The sequence below is a fragment of the Cetorhinus maximus genome, chromosome 4 (assembly GCF_964194155.1).
Source record: "Cetorhinus maximus chromosome 4, sCetMax3.hap1.1, whole genome shotgun sequence".
NCBI classification, from domain to species: Eukaryota; Metazoa; Chordata; class Chondrichthyes; order Lamniformes; family Cetorhinidae; genus Cetorhinus; species Cetorhinus maximus.
The window spans coordinates 44,260,836-44,283,112 of record NC_135882.1 but is presented as its reverse complement, the minus strand read 5'-3'; the positions used below and the strand labels follow the sequence as shown (position 1 = coordinate 44,283,112).

The following is a 22,277-nucleotide window of genomic DNA, read 5'->3' as shown; positions in this document are numbered from 1 at the left end:
AAGAGGTACCTTCAGAATGTGAGAGTGGAATCACATCTAGACCAAAATTGGGAGGGCTGACAGGCCCTTATCCTTGTGAACCTACATATTGCCACATTCCTGACTTGATTTTCACAACTTGTATGATGAGATTTGAACTCTTAACCCCTTGGTTGCTAATCGAGTGGTGTAATTCTAAGTTTACTATGCCCATTATTGCAGAATTTGCTTTACAGGGAAAAATTTTAACTCATTCAAAACCCACCCACTTGCACAGACCTAAAATCGGGCTGTAAGTATCTCATTGGATTGTCATACCATGGGTGATTGCATTATAGCTGAACCCAACACTTTACCTGGTTTAATTTTGAAGACTAAAATTTAGTTGCTAGGCAGATATGGTTTATTTACAAACTTTAAAAACAAAATGTTATGCTGTATTTGTGGTTTGGCTGACTTTGAAACTATGGTCTGTCATTCTCCTTGTCCTCTGCAAGTTGAATGTCTGAAAATCAGGATACTTAGGATTTTTCCCTGAACATGAAACTATTGCGATGAAGCAATGTTGCTTTGTTTTTAATAGCTTAAAAATGTTGAATTAGTTGAACTACTTTTGACAACGACTTCCTTGATGCTCTTTAGGTTGTTATGCTTCTGAAGACACTTCTTGCTGCTTTGAATGAAGTCAAGAAAGAGAGAGAAACTTTTGAGAATGATATCAAGTCAGTACAGTTTGACATGTCAAGCAAGTTTCTGACAGCATTGGCTCAGGATGGTGCCATAAATGAGGAGGCTATCTCGGTGACTGAACTTGATCGATATTATGGAGGTTATACTGAGAGAGTGCAGCAAAATCTGAAAAAGCAGGAGGAGTTGCTTGCTAAAATTCAGGTAATTAATATTGTGCATGCTATAGAATGGTTACAGCAGTCACGGAAGTCATTTGGCCTGTAATGCCTGTACCATTCTCTGCAAGAGCAATTTAGTTAATCCCACTCCCCCATTTTCCTGCAACCATGCAATTTTTTTTTCTCCAGGTACTTATCCATTTCCCTTTTGGAAGCCACAATTGCTTCCACCACCCTTCCAGGCAGCATTCTACAAAGTGTTAAAGCTGCTACAAAAATAATTAAATAATGGAGTGTTGGCCTTTACTTCAAGATGCTTGGATTAACAAGTGGTGGAAGCTATAACTAAATAGGACAATGGTTAGACCCCACCTGTCGCACTGCATTCAGTTCTGTGTACCATAACTTGGGAAAGATACTTTGGTTTTGGAGGGGTTCAGTGCAGATTCACCTTAATTGAATCTGGTTCTTTGTAGGTTATGAAACCAAGGTAGGTAAATGGAATTAAGATACAGTTCAGCCATGATTTAATTCAATGGTGGAACAGGTTTGAGAAGATGAATGGCCTACCTCTGTTCCTATCTAGATCAAACCTTGGCAAGCTGAGTGAAGAACGTCAATATAATCCTCCAAAGTAAAATTATATGTGGAATAACTTCAACATATGCAAATTGAATGGGGTAATTGATTTAAATAGTTTTGTAGTATATTGCTGAAAAAGAGGCATTCCATCTAAGCTTTTTGTCTTGCACTCATTAGGATAGCTTGAAGGAAATTAGCAAAATGTCACTGAAGAACAACAGTTTATATTGCATGAGAAGAGTGTGCTGATTGGTTGGCATGTGGACCCTGGTGGAGACATTGTCATGGAAAATGCAGTAATGAGCAGTTAGCTGCCCAGTTTTGTTGAAATTCATTTGTGTAGGTTGACTGTGTCTGGTCAAGGCTTTGCCCTGGGTGAATCAGGAAATTACTGTTCTCTAAGCTTTTCTTTAAATGATAAGGATGCAGAGGGTGCACATGTTCCTGCTGTCTGATAAGGACAGGATCCTGTGCGTGAATGTATATGGCTTCTAGCATGTGTAAGTGAGCCATTCTGCAAGCTTGTTTTCAGTGTAATTAGCACAATCAGATTGTTCCTCTGGTTCCGAAGAAGAGTCATATTGGACTTGAAACGTTACCTCTGTTTCTCTCCACAGATGCTGCCAGACTGGCTGAGTTTTTCCAGCACTTTGTTTTTATCTCTGTAACTTTAAACCTGCTTAAGAATGAGCCTTGCACAGAGGAAAACATTGCTGGTTATTGCACACCTTGCCACCTTTTTACCCTGTTCATGGAAAAACTGGGGTCTGACTTGTGCAATATACTGCAGAATAAAGAGCAAACCTGGAGCAAAAAGCATAATTTTTTACATCTGTGCTTAAATTATTCACTAAATTTGTTTTTGAACTTGGAAATAGTAATGGTCAGTAGCATATTGGTATTTGTCACTTGGGACATGATAAAAATGATGGTGGGCAACGTAGTTAGGTACATGGCAGATTTGATTTTTCTTCTTGTTGACTTGCCGTTTCAAACATTGAGAGGGAGATGCCAAACGGAGGCTATGTAGTTGTCCATGATGAGGTAAGGGAACTTGGGAATATTACCTGGGAAGCTCTTAATCTTGGTGCCAATAGTGCAAAGAAGTGTCAGCAGATGATGGAAGGATCTAGCTGTTGTTGTACATCACCTAGGTATGTGCTGGGAGAAATAATAGTTAACTCTGAAATGAAAAATCTATTTATTGGCTTCTTAGCTAGTCTCTTAACCATTTGCATCTTAGTTTTCATTCAAGTGTAATATTGAATTAAATAATCTGAAGCTGCTAAGTTATATTTGTATTAGACATTTTAACTCTAGTAGCCTTGTTAATCTTTGGAATTCTCTAACCCAGAGAGCAATAGAGGCTGAATTATTGAATATTTTCAAGGCTGGGTTGGACAGATTTTTGATCTAGAAGGGAATCCAAGGTTACGGGGGAGTGGAGGAATGGGCGTAAGAAGGCAGGAAAGTCGAGTTAAGAGCAAAATCAGACCAGCCACCATTTTACTAAATGACGAAGCAGGCTTGAGGGGCTGAATGGCCCACTCTTGCTCCTCATAGGTTGGTATATGTGTGATTATTTTAAGAAGAGGGTTTCCCTCAGTGTCCCTGATTTCCTTTAAGACACAAAAGGCAGGCAATATGGGCTAACATAAACATCTTTCTTGTCTTAGCTATTTTTGTTTAAAGAATAAATGTGCCTTTTGGTGCTATGCTTGCCTCAGTCAGAAGGCCATGGCCTGAATTTTATGTTCCAAGGTCGGGAGTGTGTCCAACTTGAAAGCACATGAAATTGCGCGAGATGATGTCTGGTGTGCATCCCGACACCTTCACGCATGCGATCAATATTGAGGTTAGCGAGCCCGTGCAGGAGTTGGAGCTACTCCTGCCCGTCAATTAAAGGGCCAATTAAGGCCATTAAAAAGCCAATTGGATTCTATTTTACGTTGCCCATGCGATTTGGTGCTTGTCGCATTGTCATCGAATTGTCATCCATGGGCGGGATAAAATGGGCCTGGAGCATTGCCATTGTGAGTAGTGAGGAGTTTAGAAGATAGTTTGCTGCTGCTTGCTTATTGAAACTTGACAGCTTTATCTCTGTTTTGAGCTTCAGTCTTTGCATTACTAACCTTCATTTCAGGACTCATTGGTGCCTCCAAGGTCTCTGGAGGATTTATACTGTGTGGAACCTTCTAGTCACCAGCTTTCTGCTTCTCTGGTAATGGGGATTGTATACTCCACTGGTGGCACCTCCTCTGAGGAGGAAGAGAGGGGCAGAAGTGAGAGGAGGCCAGGTGCCCATAAGGCAGTGTCCATGGGAGCAACCTTTGGGAGGAGAGTTGTAGGCATAGGGCCAGCATGGAGTCCAAGGCGGAAGGGGCTGTAGAAGACCACATTATCCTGCTGCCAGGGTTTACAGGTAGTGATGCAGCTACGTCAACCTGTCAGAGGTGCAATGCTGAAGGAGGCTCTGCCTCTCCAGGGAGACTGTGACCTCCATTTGACATATGATTGGGCCTGAGATCACCTCTAGCTGTGCAGGTGGCCACCCCATGCCAGTGGCTCTGAAGATCGCAGTGGCCCTCAACTTATATGCCCCTGGCTCTTTTCAGGGGTCAGTGGGAGACGTGTGGAGTGTCCCAATCGGCTGTCCACAGTTGCGTAAAGCTGTTGACTTGATGCTCTGTTTGGGTGGGTCATGACGTTTATTCATTTATGGATGGACGAGGTCAGTCAGGCTCAGTGAGCCAGAGGCTTTGCTGTGATTGCTGGATTCCCCCGCATCCTGGGTGACATTGACTGCACAAATGTAGCTGTCAAGGTTCCAGTGGGTAGATCGGGTGCCTTTGTCAAAAGAATGTCCAGATAGTTTATGACCACAGAAGCAGATTCTGCAAGTCTGCGCAAGGTACCCTGGCAGCTCCCATGATGCATACATCCTCAGACACTCTTAGGTGCGAAGGCTGTTCATGGCTCCAGCTCGACTGGATGGATGGCTGCTGGGTGACCAGGGCTATCCATTGGAAAGGTGGCTTATGAAATCTCTCCAGCACCCAAGAACAGAAGCAGAGCAGCGTTATAATAGGACTCATGCCTCCACAAGGTCGGTGATAGAGAGGACCATAGGTCTTACGATGAGAATCAAATGCCTGGACCGTTCACGGGGAGCACTACAATACACGCCAGAGCGTGTGTCTCGGATAGTGGTTGCATACTGTGCTTTCTACAATCTGGCTCTGGCAAGGAGGGACACACTGGAGAAAGAGGATCTTGAGACAGCTCCACAGGCCACAGATGATGACTCCAGTGGTGGATCAGAAGAGGAGCCTGGGGAAGAGCATAGTGAGGACATGGAGGCAGACCTTTGGAACCTTTAGGGAGGCAGAGACATTTTAATTCAATGCTCCATTAGCTAGGCTGCCAAGGCACTGCTTCTATCTCATGCCATTGGTGCCGCCTCCTTACTGGATGTTTGAAATGACCCATTCCAATGATCCCAAAGTCCAATCAGTACCTGTGCAATAAGGTTCAGAGCCACTCAAGTCCAGCATGAGACACTGGTGTGCCGTGCAACTACAAAACAAGTGAAGCATTCTCAGGCCAATAACACAAAAGCAAAATTTATATCACATCGGCACTCTCATCGAATGAACATAACAGTATAAGGTGTAAATGGTCACAACAGTAAACAAATTAACAAAACCGAGAATCACCCATGAAAAGTCCCCCTTGTGCTCACGGTGCCTTAAGCTCACGCTGAGTGCTGCATCCTGGTTCACCCCCCCCCTCCCCAACCTCCATCTGTCCTTGTCCCCTCGATGTTGTTACTGCTTCTTTTCTCCTGAAAGGACAGAGGAGCATTGGTTAGTCCACTCTCTACCTGCAGTGCCATTGCAGCCTGGCCAACCCCGCCTGAGGAACACCTTGCAGGGCACGTCCGAGTTGTGGCCCTCAACCTGCAAAGCAATCAGGCCAAGCAGCCAGAGCTTACTACCTTGGCTGGCACCCATGTCATTTACAGTTGGTACTCAGACTCTGACATCCCTGAGCACCACAGGGGGACGGCCAGCCGTTAACACCACTCGGCACAGATGCATGCCAACTCGGTACTCATCCTTGCTGAGCGCAACAGATTGTTGAACCTTTTGTGGCACCGCTCCCATGTGCGCCGCACAGCATCATGTTGACCTGGGCTGCCACCCCTTGCCATGCTTTTTTGGTTAGGTGCCTTGGTCTCCTCTTGCTATCCCCAGGAATGAGAATGTCCTGCCTGGCACTGACCTCCTGCTCTAGGATTCCCAGGCACTCGCCCAAGAACTGAGGGGGGCGCGGGGGGAATGCTGGGTGCCCACCAGACTTTCCCTCCAATCTGGCGTGCCCAGCAGTTGCAGATGCCATTGCTGGCCGAAATATACGTTCCCTCGAACAACTCCCAAGGCTGCATAGTATTCCCTGGCAGCCTTCAGGAAGTTACCTTTGCTGCCTTTAAATCCCCCGTTGGGTCACCTTTGGACCAGGCGCCCGACAGGCTCCCATCCCTGTCCAACCATTGAAAAGACACGTTTCACGCTGGGCGGCCCCTTAATTGACCACCCAGCGTGAAATCACGTTGGAAATGCGATCTCGCCCCAGAGCGGATTCTGTATCCACTTCTGGACCCACCGACTTGCCGTGAAATTCAGGCCCATGTCTTAGCGTCCCACTCTAGGCATTTTGCATATAATCTAGAGTGACACTTGAGTGCACAATTGATGAAATGCTATATTGAGATTTTCTAGATTTTGGATGATCTGGTAAATGGATACACCCACAACTTGTTCTGGTGGGTGTAAAAGACCTTGTGGCATGATTCAAAGAAGAGTTGGGAAATCTTCCAGAACACTGACGAACATTTATTTCTTAAACAGTATTCTCAGAAAGCAGATTAACTAGTTCTTCATCTCATTGCTATCGGTGGAATCTTTCTTGCTTACATTACAACAGTGCCTGTATCTCTGAAGTAGTTCCCTGTTTGTGAAGTATAGCTTTGAATTCTATAAATAAAAACTTTCTCAAACACTGATGAAATCAAGGAAATTGGTTTGTAGAAGCAATTGCATTATAAAGGAACAGAACCTCTGTCAATAAATATTGTAACTTTGATTTTCTACTGTCTTTCTGTTAGTTTTAGCATTGTTATGACTCAGACTTCTGCAATCTAATTTTACCATACTGTCAATGGCCTAAAGCAAGAACTTTAAAATTGTAAAGGGCTTACAAAAATGTTTTGCAGTGATTATAGTCCTTGTTCCTGCTTTAGTTTGAAAACCTTCGACAATGCATTTTAAAATTATAGATGCTGTATGCTGTGACTTTTTATTGAATTAAGTATAAACTGGGCTAAGTGGATCAAATGTCAGTAGGGGAACATTTAGGGGACAGTTATCATTGTATCATAATGTTTAGATTGGCTGTGGAAAAGGACAAGGAGCATTCCAGAGTAAGAATAATTAATTGGGGAGGCAAACTTCAATGTGGTGAGAATGGATCTGGCACAGATAAATTGGAATCCAGGATTGTTCCATTACAATTTTGCCTGAGAGTGGGTTGCCTTCAAAAAGTAGGTAGATCGGGTACAGTCAAGATATACTTCTGTGAGTGGGAAGATAAGGCAAACAAATCCAGAACTCCCTGGATGATGCAATAGATGAGTAAAATAAAGCAGAAAAAGGGTACATATGACATGTCAGGTGGATAATCTTAATGAGAATCAGGCCCAAAAGAAGGTTCAGAGGGGTATCGAATAAAAAAATCAGACAAAGTAGAGAGAGAGTATGAGAAGAGACTAGCAGCTAACATAAAAAAGAAATCCAAATGTCTTTGATAGGCATATAACCACTAAAGGGTTTGTCAGAGGGGCTGGTTCTGACCTAAAAAGGGATTTACTCAAGGAGGCAGGGGGCATGGCAAAGGCACTAAATGGTACTCTGCATTTGTCTTTACCAAGGAAGAAGGTACTGCCCAAGTCATGGTGGAAGAGGATTTCATTGGCACACTTGATGGGTCTAAATTTGATAGAGGAGGTATTAAATAGATTGTACTTAAAGTTAAGTCACTAGGAACCAGATGAGATGCAACCAAGAATGCTAGGGGAAGTAAGGGCGGAAGTTGAGGAGGCACTGACCATGACTTTTCAATCCTCCTTGGATGCAGAGGTGGTGCCAGAGGACTGGAGAACTGTAAATGTTATACCTGTACCCTTGTTGAAGAGGGGGTCTAAGGATGAACCCGGCAACTGCAGAGCAGTCAGTGTGGAAGCTTTTAAAGAAGATAATTTGGGACCGTATTAATAGTCACTTGGGCAGATGTAGATGAATTAAGGAAAGCAAGCACAGATTTGTTATGGGAAATTGTGTTTTGCCAGCTTGCTCGAGTTTTTTGAGGTGGCAGAGAGGATGGATGAGGATAGTGTGTTTGATCTCATGTGCATGGACTTCAAAAACATTTGATAAAATGCTGCACAACAGACTTGTTAGCTAAGTTAGAGCTCATGAAATGAAGGGGACAGTGGCGATATGGAGGCGGGATTGGCTGAGTGACAGGAAATGGCGAGTGGTGGTAAACTGTTGCTTTTCAGACTGGAGGAAGGTTTATGGGGGGGGTGGTTTCCCTGCTGTGAGTGATATGTATTTATGGCCGAGACTTTGGTGTACAGGGCAAAGTTTTGGAATTTGGGGATGATGCAAGATGTGGAGGTACTGTGAACTGAGTGTGCTGAACTTCAGAGGGGTATGGCCAGGTTGGTGGAATGGGCGGGCAAGTGGTGGATAGGGTTTGGTGCAGGGAGGTGTGAAGTGATTCATTTTCATAGGAGGAATGGCAGAGGCAATATAAAGGAAAAGGGTGCAATTCTGAAGGGGGTGCAGGAGCAGAGGGACCTGGGGGTATATGCTCACAAGCCATTGAAGCTGGCAGGGTCAGGTTGAAATCGTGGTTAAAAGAGCACATGGGATCTTGGGCTATGTGGTTGGGGACACAGAATGCAGGAACAGTTAAGTTACGATAACCTTTGGTTCAGCCTTGACTGGAATGCTGCATGCACTTCTGGGAGGGATGTGGATGCATTGGAGAAAGCACTGAGAAGATTCATGAGAATGATTCCAGCGATGAGGAATTTGTTGCAGTTGGAGAAGTTGAGGTTCTTCCTTGCAGAGGAGGTGGTTTAATGGAGGTGTTCAAAGTTGAGGGGATGGAGTGGATGAGGAGGAACTGTTCCTCTTGGTGGAGTGATTGCCAACTGGATGACACTGATTTTTAAGGTGATTACCATTGCTTCTTTTGCCAGTGTGAGGATTTTTCTTAATGCAGCGAGTGATCAGAGTCAGGAGTGTACTGCCTGAGAGTGTGTGGTGAAGGCAGATTCCATTGTGGCTTTCAAAAGAGAATTGGACCATTATCTGAAGAGAAATGATTTTTGGGGCTACAGGGAACAGGCAGCAAAGTGGCACTAGGTGAATTGTTCTTGCAGACAGCCAGCACAGATGCGACTGGATGAATGGTACCCTTCTGTACTGTAATCATTCTATGATTCTATTAAGGTCTGAAATAAAAATGAGTGTACAGCCTGTCAGCATCTAAAAGACAGAAACAAGTTAAAATTTTGGAGGGATGCAACATGTATGGGGTTCGACTAATATTGAAATGGAAATGCTTGAGAGAGTGAGGACAGTAGTGTCAGTACAGGTACAATACCTCAAATCCGGCTGTCCAAAAAGTGCCGATGTTTGAAAACCAGCCATTTTTTTTTAAGCTGCTATCACTTAATTTTCCCTCCTCACCGACATTTTTGGTCTAACTGTATGGCTGGGAAATTGCTTGCAGCTGCTCCCACTCCACCACCAACACTTCATTGAATTCCAGCAGGAACCCAATTTACATGCATAAGCAGCTTCTACCATACTTTTGGCAACTAATCACTGACAGATCTGAAGCAACTCCAATGAATTTCCTTGGCTTATCTTGCAGCAATGTTGCTTTCTTTCAAAACTGCCTATTGCAACCTATGAAAAAATACCCCCAGCACTCAGCATGCCTGGCCCGAACCACCTAACCCAAAAACGGGCAAAATCGGTGCTGAGATTGCTAGTTTCGAGACACTGTACCTGTACATTATACTGTATACATTGGAATTAACTGTAGGTTGGCTTGAAGTGCCAGGGTTTTTCAGCCTGGTTTGACATGCAAGAGTTGCATTGCATGTGGTGTCAGATCCAAGTTAATCCCCTCCAAGGAGCCTTGCTTAAGTTCCTCTGGGAGTCATATTGGACCCAGTCTCCGTTTTGCATTGCACATGAGCAGTTCCATAGCTATGCTAAAGCAGCTGTCTAAATTTGCCTTAATCTCCAATCACTATTGCAACTTCAGTTTGAAGGTTGGCCTCCTAAAGACTTTCAATGAATTGGTTGATATAGAATGTGGTGTTTGATTGTTAATAACAAATGTGTGAAATCATAAGTAGCATGGGATCAGCTTCGCTTATTTCCCAGAGCTTCACACTATTATCAATAGGTTTATTTTATGCACTTGTCACAGAAATAAGCCAGGTATTAGCACATATCGGTTACATTACTCTTGATTTATGAATTACCTGTTAATTGAAGAAAAATCAGTTCCATGAGTCAAATTACTGTTTAAAAATATGTATTCTACCATTATTTAGCTAATGCATTGCTTGTTGGTTGTGTCTTTTTTTTTCACTCCACGTTTTAGATAGATGCTGGTTGACATACTCTTACCAACATAAATTTGGAACAAATAATTAAAATCTTGCATCTGTTCTGCCTAGGCTGCTCATGAAGAATTTTCGAAGTCAACACAGTCAAACACAGATGCTAATCAGAGGGAAGAAATGCTTAAGAAGTTAGCAGCAGGACATGATCAGTTTGTTGAACTTGTTAGTAACTTGAAAGAAGGAACAAAAGTGAGTTTTTCCATAGTTTATTCTCCGAAAAAAAAATAATTTGTGTTTTCATCCTTGCACCATATAATAATTAAAGGCTTCACATAGTGGACTGTCTGTAATTTTAAAATTTAGATACGTTTTGAATTTGCACAATATTTTAAAGCTTTCAGTTCACATATTTTCAAGTGGTGATTTAACACAATCTTAACTGGAAAATTTCACTGTTACACTACATTTCTTGTGTTTTTAACTTGCTGCTGTGAAAGGCAAGATTCACATTTAGAATATTGTGAGCAATTTTGGGCCCCGTATCTCAGGAAGGGTGTTCTGGCCCTGGAGAGGGTCCAGTGGAGGTTCACGAGCACAATCCCAGGAATGAAAGGCTTAACATATGAGGAACGTTTGAGGACTCTGGGTCTATACTTGATGGAGTTTAGAAGGATGAGGGGGGATCTGATTGAAACTTACAGAATACTGAAAGGCCTGGATAGAGTGGACGTGGGGAAGGTGTTTCCATTAGTAGGAGAGACTAGGATCCGAGGGCACAGCCTCAGAGTAAAGGGAAGACCTTTTAGAACAGAGATGAGGAGAAACTTCTTTAGCCAGAGAGTGGTGAATCAATGGAATTCATTGCCACAGAAGGCTGTGGAGGCCAGGTCATCGAGTGTATTTAAGACGGAGATAGATAGGTTCTTAATTGGTAAGGGGATCAAAGGTTACAGGGAGAAGGCGGGAGAATGGGGTTGAGAAACTTATCAGCCATGATTGAATGATGGAGCAGACTCGATGGGCTGAATGGCCTAATTTCTACTCCTATGTCTTATGGTCTTATGGCTTGTACAACACATTATCAACCTGCAAAAAATACAGCAGTATAAAAGCTATTTACGGTTTGATGGTTCCAGCCTTCAAAAAGCAAGGCTAGTCCAAAAAGATATGGAAGTACAAACATGAGCAGAACTTGTGTAGCTGCAAATTTGCCCTTTCAAGGGTGCAGAGGACACCAGTTAGTAATCGGAAAGCAGAGGAGCCTCAGAACAGCTGGAGATTTTCAAACCATCACTTGGTCAGCTGAGCTCTCCAAGCACTGCACTATCTTTTTAAAAAAACAATGAACAGAAAATGTGGAATACTCATCAGATAAGGAGCATCTGATCAGACACATCAAATGGTCAAAGTAACATTTGATCAGAACTTATATGCCTATAGGCAGGGATCTTCACTGATTGTGCCATAGCAGAAAGCATCCATGAAGGGTACAACCTTCACTTTAACTGGTTTCCAAAGCAGGATTTCAAATATGGAACATTGGTGAGGAGACACCCCTAACCCCATTTCGAAAGCAATCATATCATTACAGACTTAACTCTGTCAATTCTCTTTGTATTTTTCTGCTTTTATGTTTGCAGCAGGGGGTAACTGCCAGTGAATTCATACTGGCAGATAGATATGTCAAGATTAGGGCAGCTGTCAATCTATTATCATAATTTTTGTATAAATATCTCTCCTTTGTAGTTCTACAATGGATTCACTGAAATTCTCCTGAAATTTCAAACAAAATGTTCTGACATTGTGTTTGCTCGCAAGACTGAAAGGGATGAACTTTTGAAGTAAGTGATTTTTTTTAATGCTTTCCTACAGCAGCCTTGACCATTTTGGGTGACATTTGTTTTTCACAAATATTCTCCTGGTACTGTTGTTAAGTAATTATTTAGTGGTGTGTTATAATCTGGTTTCATGTTGCCTTGCGAACAGATTATCTGTTTGCCAATCCAGGGAGAGAAATTGATTAGGTAGTGTTGCTTCGAGCAGTATTATGCAGGATTAAACCAGTGCCCTAGCCCACTACCTGCATGGCACATGGTGCAGTCTTCAGTGTTATCAATGAAGCATGCTGCGTGGATTGCACAGGTAGCACATTGCGTTGCCTGTCCCTGAAAGTCTGCATAGCTGTGGTACACAAATGGATTTCTCTCTTCCAGTGTTCCAACTTTAACTTTCAAGTGCTTCAATCCTATTTATGACTCAAGTTCAAGAATAACATTTCCGTATTGTATGTATAGTTAATAAGAGATGGTTTTTCAACCAGAAAATTAATTGAGGATATGTGATTAAATATGTTGGTTAGAAATATATTAGAAGAAAATGGGTAATCGAGGGTAATGTGGACCCTTTAAAAATAGATGGGGGTGTAATATTGGAAATGAAAATAGGAAATGGTAAATGTTGAATAATTGCTTTGAGTCAGTCTCATAGCAGAAGATGAAAATACTATACCTGATATTTCAGAGAAATTCCTTATGAATCAAGGACTGGAACTCACTGATGTTAACATAAAAAGGAAAATGATATTAGGAAAAATAATGGCACTGAAGACTGACATTCCAGGATTTGATGGTTTTCACTCCAAGGTTTTAAAGGAAGTAGATGAGGAATTTGCAGTTTCTTTAGCCATAATCTCCCATACCTGTCTCGATTCAGGAATTGCTCCTTTAGATTGGAAAATAAAAAAAATTACTCCATTATTTAAGAAGGATGAGAGCGAGAAACCTGTAGCCTTGTTATTCGAACTTTTGATCTGGGGAAATTATTGCAATCTATAGTTAAGAGCATTTAGGGAAATCCAAGCAGATTTGAGAGAACCAACAGGGATTGTAGTGAGTAGTTCATATCTAACAAACCTAGTTGAATTTTTTGCGCAACTAACTAAAGTAGTAGACAGAGCAATGTCTATGGATATAGGACAAAAAACAGTTGACGTTAGCTCAATTAATAATTCTAAATCTAGCTTGATTTTTTTTTTCTACACAAGGAAATGGAGCCCTAGCAGGTGGATGGAGTTAACTTACAGGCCAGCCAAGATCCCTGAATGGTGGGACAGGCTGAAGGAGCTGAATGGTCTACTCCTATACCTGTGTTCCAGTGGTGCTATTGGGTTGGCAGCATCTCTCATTCTGTTGTCAAATAGTCGCATAAAGGATGAAGCCCTTTAGAATATTTTGTGACATCATGATGTTCAAGACATCACAGACAGCTACCTCCACTCCCATTTTTTCACTTTGTCTGAATCTGTGGTTTTATTTGATTGTAAACTTAACAGAACTGTGAACGAAAAGGAAAGCTTAGATATTAAGGTTTGTAATTTTTTCGTCCTTTTTGTTAGGGATTTACAACAAAGCATAGCTAGAGAACCCAGTGCACCTGATATTCCTGCAGTACCTGCATACCAGACTGCTGCTTCTGTTGGAGGAACCATACCTGCTGTTCCAACTCCTGCACCCAGAAGTCTATTTGTAAGTAGACTGATCAAAATCTTTATGATCATTATCATTTGAGACCTTAAAACACCTGGAAGTATATAAACTATTAAATGGAGCTAAGGTAAATATCAGGGAAGAACATTTTGGCTCAGTTATGCTGTTTCTTTTTTTCTGTGCAATCTGTCTGAAGTCGGTGTTAACCCAAGCAAGATTGTGGAACTTTAAGGCCAAATTACATTCAGTTCAAATTGAGTTTATGGGATCTTTTGTGCCAGTATAAAAAAAATTGCTCTGGAAGCCAGCCCTGACCACAAAACTCGTCATCACTCAAAGTAAACCACCATAATTAGGAGTTTCTGTTGATTGTGGTGATTTACAGGCTATAAAATTTAAGCTGCTGCTTTTGGACACAAAGACACTAATAAGCACATTTTGAAAGATTTTTGAATTGTTTTTTCAAATTTACTAAGAAACAGACAACTGTGCCCAAAATAACTAAAAAATGGTTCTGCCTAATTTTAAGCTATTCTTGGTCATTTAAAATTAGGTTACTCACAAGTGGGCTTTGATACTGATTAAAAACACTTAATATTTTTGTGATAAACTAATTTTTCAGCTGTATTAATCAAACCACTGAATTACCACTCTTGAATATATGAAGGGGCATTTTTCAAGCAAATTTTATTTCAGAAGTTTAATTTTAAAAAGCTGCATGATTGCACTCGCTCATGACACATATTTTTGACTACAAATGACGAATGGGAAGCCAAGGGGAAAATGTCTTCTAAACACAGTCGCAGAAACTTTCCATCCTGTAATCTGTATCAATTGGTAAAACTTGACCGAATTGGTGGACAGTGCTTAACTACACGTTAGAGTAATATATTGGTTTATGTTACTGGTCTAGAAATGTCGAGAATGTGATTTCAAATGATACCATGATGGCTTGAGAATTTAAATTCATTTTGAGAAATGTCTGGGAATATAAAGCTGACAAGTGGCCACAAAGCTATCTGATTGCGTGAAAAATCTAACTGGTTTGCAAATGTCCTTTATGGAACAAAAGCTGTCATTGTGCAGTTTGATTAAATGTGACTCCAGTCCCACAGCAAAGTGGTTGAATCTTTGCTGCCCTCTGAAGTAACTCAGCAAGCACTCCATTGGTATTTACGGGTGGGCAATAAATGTTGGCTGTACCAGTGCTGGCCACAACTTGAGTGTTCATACAAAAAAAGTGGTGGGTTTACTGTAAATGAACAAATAATTTTGAGATTTGGACCAATTAACCAAAAGATTCTATCATTATATTTCAAAGATGAGTCTAGTTCCATTAAGTGTTTCATTCTGTCAATTACTTTACAATACACATGCAGATTTCTTAAGCAGATGTTTAGAGAGACACTTATTATTTTGCCGGATTTTACTTAATTTTGCCCTCATTCTTTTTGGGCAGTATAGTATATGCAAAAATCAGTTTTGTTCCCTAGTTTTTCATCAGGTTACTTAAGACTAGTAGAAATAGGGGAATAAACCATATAGCCCTTCGAGCCTGCTTTGCCATTCAGTAAGATCTTAGCTGATGGCCGATCTGATCTTGGCCTCAACTTCACTTCCTTGCCTGTTCCCCATAACCCTTAACTCCCTTAAAGTTCAAAAATCTAACTTGACCTTGAATGTATTCAATGGCTCAGCCTCGACAGATCACAAGTGTAGAGAAATCCGAAGATTCGCAACCCTCAGAGAAGAAATTCTTCCTCATCTCTGTCTTAAATTGGTGATCCCTTATTTTGAAACTGTGCCCCCCGGTTCTATGAGGGGAAGCACCTCTCAGCACCTATCCTGTCAAGGCACCTCAAAATTTTATGATTCAATAAGATCACTTCTCATTTGTCTAAACTCTAATGAATTTTTCTTTATTCTTTCTTTCATGGTATGTGGGGATTGACAAGGCCAGTGTTTGATGCCTGTTCCTAATTACTCTTGAACTGATTAGCTTGCTAGGGCATTTCAGATCGCAGTTAAGAGTCAACCACGCTGCTGTGGGTCTGGAGTTACATGGAGGCCAGACCCTACAGGGGTCTAAGGATGGCAGATTTCCTTCCCTAAAGGACACGAGTGAACCAGAGGTTTTTACAATAATTGATCGTTTCATGATGATGGTCATCATTATTGAGACTAGCTTTAGATTCCACATTTATTAATTGAATTTAAATTCCACCAACTGCCATGTGGGATTTGAACCCTTGCCCCATTGCACTAGCCTGGGCCTCTGGATTAGTGACAGTGACAATACCACCATGCCGCCACCATCATCCCCTACTGTCTCAACCTCTTGTTCAACTTTCCCTCATGAGGCACCCTCTTCATCCCAGGAATCAGCCTAATGAGCCTTCTCATTACTGCCTCCTGTGCAAGTATATCCCTCCTTAAATAAAGAGGTTTTTCATCCAAGTTATTAATATAAATTGTAAATAGTTGAGCTTTCAGCACTCATTACAGTTTGCCAACCTAAAAATGACCTCCTTATTTGTTAATTAGCCAATTCTCAATCCATACTAATGTATTAGCCTAAAACTAAGCTCCAAATTCACTACATCTAATGGTTCCTCTTTACACACCCTACTCATTACATCCCCAAAGAACTCAATTTCCTTTCAAAAACTATGTTGATCCTGCTTGATTGTTTGACGGTTTTCTAAATGCCTTGCTACTACTTTCTTTTAATTGGTTCCAACATTGTCTCAATGATAGATGATGGGCTAACTGGCCTTTTTCCTGCTCTGTCTCCTTTCTTGAATAGGAATGTTACATTTGTGGTTTTCCAATCTGCTGAGACCTTTCCAGAATCTAGGAAATTCTGGAAGATTACAATCAATGCATGCACTAACTCTACAGCTGTTTCTTTTAGGACCTTTGGATATAAACCAGATTGAAATATGGGCAGATTGTTAATAAAAAGTGTTATGACATGGCACATGATATATGCCAGGCGGATCAAATCCACGAGGGAAATTTGATCTCGCTATCACAACGGTTTTGCAATTTGTATTTATTTCAAGATGAGTGCACTGAATTCAGAAATAATAAGACTGCCAAGACTTTGAGATTTAAAAATAACTAAATTAAAATGTTTATTAACAAAAGAGAAGATTTCAAGCACATACATAGAACTACAAATTACTACTATATTACCTCCTAAAATCCCTAATTAATCTGACTCCCAGTTACACCCCCTTTAAGGCAATGGCCCAAAAATAGATTTTTAGATTTTAAACAGGTCCAGCAAATTAACACAACACAGCAAATTAATGCCACATGGTCAACCTTATGTAGAATAAGATAGGATTTAAAAAAGCGATGAAGCAAAAATAGATTTCCAGAAGAATACTCGAAGGGCAACCAAAAGCTAGATAGTGGTACTACAGTCATGCTTAATTACTTAAAAAAAAATCTCTTTGCAACATTGAGATTGCAGTCAGAAAACAAAATAGAGTTTTACTCATGGGAGTATCACATCCTGTGCTCAACCTGCCCACCCTAATCTATTATCTGTATTTTGGAGGCACTGAGACCAAATATAGTGTTCTAACTGCTGCTTTTCCTTCTCATCTCTGCAACTTGCTCTCTCCCTGAAAAGCCCTGTCAAGAGGCAAAGGGGAAAATCACTGTTAGAGACATTGAAAGGCAAGTGCTCAACCAGTGAACTAAAGACTGAAAGTGTTGGAAGACCACCTTACTTAACACAGCTAGGATTGAATTTGACTCTCACCTGTTCGAGTTACTAATGTACTTCATTTATCTGCTCCCTAATGGGGAAAGTCTGGCCTTAATTTTCTTGCATGCATTTTTATTTATATGATTATTAAAATGTGGTTTACATTAATATATCTGGAGCTGAAGTAACAAATTTAGTGAATAATTTCATTACTTTGCATGGAATTTGCTGGACCAACTAATTATTGCAAGCCACTCTAAAATTGCCATTTGTTCCCTTGGTGACTTTTCATGGATTAATTTGCAGCTACTATTTTGGGATATATTAACTCATCCTTTTGTGAAACTAAATATTTCTCCTATAAATAAATCTCTACCTTGCTTTCAGACTGCAATCCCACTGTTTCCAAGACTTTTAAAAATAATTTCTGACATGACTGTATATCACTATCTAGCTTTTAGTTGTGTTGAGTTCCCAAATTCTATTTTCAATCCATCACTTAATATCTCTTTCCTTCCAGATTATTATTCTACATAAAGCTGACCATGTGGCATTCATTTGTTTTTCTATTAAGTGTTTGTCTATTTTGACCAACACCATCAACTTCGATTCTATATATTCATTGTACAATATAATTTATTATTTTGACTGCATGTATTTTTTGTATGTGGGTAGACACTTGTGGTCATGTCCAACAACACTTTGTACTGACAACAGAACCTCATGAAATTTTTGCTTAGCTGTTAGTGTCTTGTTAATGTGTAATTGCTAGTGTAATGTTCTCTTTAGTCCCATTCAAAGTTATTCTTTTTTCCAGCCGTCCAAACCTCAACTTCCTGAATATGCTGCTTCTTCATCCAGTGGTGGTTGTGAAAAAGTAGTGTTTTTTATTCTGTAGTTTATTTTTAATACTTCAATTACATTTTGTTGTGCATTCATTGTACAAGAGTTCATGCTGAATCATGATCCACACAGTGTAAAAATGGGTTTGAAAGAGGTGGTAAAATGTTCTTTTAATATTTCTGAATTTAAAAACTTGTCATGATTTCTACAAAAAAAATTGAAATATTTCATTTTTTGGAGAATGCACCAGACAGCTTTTATTTGTTGTTCAGCAATAATGTATTCTGTTAGATGAACAGTTTTTCATTAATAAAAATGAGAAGTTGGAAATACAAACAGGTGAATCAGCATCTGAAAGGGAAAGCTAGGTTGTGTAACATTTCAGAACTAATATGGTGAGATCAGAGAAGTCTTTTTCTTGGTTGGCAAAACAAAGGAGGGGATAAGGGCTAAAAAGCCAAGACTACAATGTGTTAACTGCTTCAAATGAACTAGTTAGATTATAATTCTACTGATGGATATTAAAATACTGAAATGTGTAAAGTGCTGTATACAAAAGTCACCTTGGACAAGTATTTGACAGAAAAAAGTGCAAATATTTTATGTTAATACTCTCTCTTGACATATGGATCTAGAGCAATTGCCATTAGTACTTGAGGTAAGCTCGTCAGGCTTGGATGTTCCAGTCTTTACTTGTTGTTTGACAGCACTGGTACAATATCAATGGTTTCAAAGTGACAGAGAAAAGGAGCAGAATGCAAATTGACATCTACTGTGAGAATCTAGCAGGCATATTGGGGAGGCAGCTAAGGTGTGAAGTTTTTGAAGTTAGTGTTTCAACCACAGAATTGAGACCCCGTGAGGAAGAAATCAAATTTTCTGAAGCTTTTTGAAAGGGTAGAATATGAAAGGATATATGAAAAGTATAGGGAAATGGCAATAGTGTAGGGAGCTTCAATTGAAGAACTATTGCCAAATGGTCTTTTAGATGTACTTTTTTTCTTACTTTTCCTCAGTCCATTACTTTCTATTGCTTTATTTTTCTCTCGTGAGCCCTTCTGTTATGTCTCCTCCCCTTCCTGCCAACCAACCTTTCATTTTTTCCCCTCATGGGTACTTTGTCCACTATCTTGCCCCATCACTGGAAGTCCTTACCATTGTTGCTACTCTGCTTTTCTACTTTGCCTCAGTTTTCAGGCTTAATCCCACTTAGATAAGCTACTTTTTCTGTCTCTCTTGGTATTCTCCAAAGGCCAAATCAGGTCAGCTGTTGCCAAATGTTTACGAGCAACAACTCCCTTTCTTACCCAATTGCCATCCAGCAAGCCAACTGACAGTTATCCTGACTAGCTTCCTTCCCTGCCTTCACGTCACCAGTCATTGCCATCTTGGGACTCTGCCAGCAGGTCAACAATCCCTTCTGCAATTCCTCCAGAATGTGTGTTCACTTGTGAACAAGGCCTTTGCCATACCCTGCTTCTTAGGCAGTCCCTCGGGGTCGAGAATGACTTGCTTCCACACTAAAAATGAGCTCTCAAGTGACTGAGGAGCCTAATACGTGACTGATGGTCTCTGTCACAGGTGGGCAGATGGTGGTAGGGGGAATGGGTGGGTGAGGTGCCCGGGTTGCCATGCTCCTATCGCTATTGCCACTTGGCTTCAGCTAGCCCTTGGCGATGAGACTTGGTGTTCATATCCTTCCTGGATGCTTTCTCCCTACTTCAGGTGATCTTAGGCCAGAGATTCCCAGATGTTGGTGGGGATGCTACATTTTTTTCAAGGAGGCTTTGAGGGTGTCCTTGAAGCATTTCCTCTGCCCTCTTGGGGCTCGCTTGCCGTGTCGAAGCTCCAAGTAGACTACTTGTTTCTGGAGTCTTGCGTCAGGCATGCGAATGATGTGGCTTGCCCAGCGGAGCTGATCGCACATGGTCAGTGCTTTGATGATGGCCTGAGCGAGATCACTGACGTTGGTGCATCTGTCCTGCCAATGGATTTGCAGGATCTTGCAGAGGCAGTGCTGGTAGTATTTCTCCAGAGTTTTGAGGTGCCTACTGTACATAATCCATGTCTCTGAGCCATATAGGAGGGCAGGTATCACCATTGCTTTATAGACCATGAGCTTGGTGCCGGGTTTGAGGCCCTGGTCTTCAAACACACATTTCCTCAGGCTGCCAAAGATTACGCTGGCATACTGATGGTGGTGTTGAACCTTGCCGTCGATGTCTGCCCTTGTTGACAATAGGCTCCCATGGTACAGAAGATGTTCCACGTTGTCCAAGGCCTTGTCGTGGATTTTTATAATGGGGTGGGTGTTGGGGGGAATGTGCGGCGTGGTGGGGGGCGGGAATGTGGGGGGGGGTGGGGGGGGGAATGATATGCAGTGCGGAGGGGTCAGGTTGGTAGAGGACCTTTGTCTTGGATGTTTAGTGTAAGGCCCATGCTCTATGTACGTCTTGTTGAAGGTGTTGGCGATGGCTTGGAGCTCGGCCTCCAAGTGTGTGCAGACACGAGCATAGTTTGCATACTGTAGTTTAATGACAGAGAGGATGGGACAACCTTGGATCTAACCTGCAGGCAGCGGAGGTTGAAAAGGTTCCCATTTGTTCTGTTGTTTATAGCTGCACTCCAGTGGGGAGCTTGCTGAGGGTGAGATGGAGAATTGCGGCAAGGAAGATAAAAGAAAGTCGGTGCGATGACACAGCCTTGCTTGACCCCGGTCCAAACGTGCATTGGGTCTGTGGTGGATTTGTTGACTAGGTTCACGGCTTGCAAGTCATCGTGGAGCAGGCGGAGGATGGTGACAAACTTTTGGGGGCAGCCGAAACACGCAGTTGACAGTGTCAAAGGCTTTTGTGAGGTCAAAGAAGACCATGTACAAGGGTTAGTACTGTTCCCTGCATTTGTCTTGCAGTTGCTACGTGGTGAAGTTCATGCCCGTTGTGCCCCTTAGTGGATGGAATCTGCATTGTGACTCTGGGAGGAGCTCTTCAGCGACCGGGAGATAGCGATTGAAGAGGATTCTTGCGATGACCTTCCCTGTGGCCGAGAGCAGGGAGATTCCTCTATAGTTACTGCAGTCAGATTTGTCACCTTATTGAAGATAGTCACGATTGCGGCATCTGAGATCTCTTGGCATGCTCTCCTCCTTCCAGATGAGGCCATGTATTCGCGTCATTAGTACTTCTCTCCCACGCTTTAGTGTTTCAGGGATTCCATCTACTCCTGATGCCTTGTTGCTCTTTAGCTGTCGAATGGCCTTATATATCTCGTGCTGGGTTGGGGTTGTGCTGAGATGGTGGCAGATAGCATGTTATGGGATGGAGTCGAGGACACTTGCATTGAAGACAGAGTCCCTGTTAAGATCTTTGAAGTGCTCCTTCCAGCGGGTGCTGACTGCCTCTCTGTCCTTGATGAGCACCTTTCTGTTTTTGGCTAGCAGTGGAATGGGGCCTTGGGTGCTTGAGCCGTAGGTGGTCTTGACTGTGTGAAAGAAACCTCGCATGTCATGGTTGTCGGCTAACTGTTGGATCTCCTGCGCTTTCTCCACCCACCATTTGTTCTTTAGGCCATGGGTTTTTTTTTGCTGGACCTCAGCCTTCAGCTGACTGTAGACCTGATTTCTTGCACTTGACTTGGGTTTGCCTATGCCATACACAACCTTGTGTGGCTCATTGACATGCTGGCTTTGACTGCAGCTTGTTGGCTTACCCATCCTGCTTGATCACCTTCATTGCTGAAACTGCCACAATGCTGATCACCAAAGAACAATGGTTTCCCACACCTTAACACCTCTCCCCACTCCCAACATTCCCAATCCTACATCTTCAAGCATCTCCCCTCATTTCAGCCCCCTCATCTTTAAAATGCCTCCTGACTACTTTCCCTAAATCACTCTTTTTGTAAATCTTGATTGCCTCACTTTTGGACCTCTATTCACCACAATACTTCAGCAATTGTCAAAATGTTTAACTACACCCTCATGTTCAGCTTTGCTCTTGTCCCCAGCAAAGCCTTTGCTCCCCCATCCTGGTCGATCCCACTCTGGTCTAAGAGGTGCAGACTTGAATCTATCTGATCTATTTGTCATGTAACTTGCTGACCCATCC

General features: G+C 41.8%; 1 protein-coding gene across 2 annotated transcripts in view; it reads left to right on the top strand.

The window, feature by feature from the left end:
- The window catches only part of pdcd6ip (programmed cell death 6 interacting protein), a 140,334-nt gene that overhangs the window by 103,378 nt on the left and 14,679 nt on the right, over positions 1-22,277 (top strand). For both annotated transcript variants that reach the window (XM_078540104.1, XM_078540105.1), the window contains exons 13-16: positions 622-870; positions 10,237-10,371; positions 11,869-11,963; positions 13,517-13,646. In XM_078540104.1, coding sequence (XP_078396230.1) covers positions 622-870; positions 10,237-10,371; positions 11,869-11,963; positions 13,517-13,646 — 609 coding nt within the window. The remainder of the gene's footprint in view (positions 1-621; positions 871-10,236; positions 10,372-11,868; positions 11,964-13,516; positions 13,647-22,277) is intronic.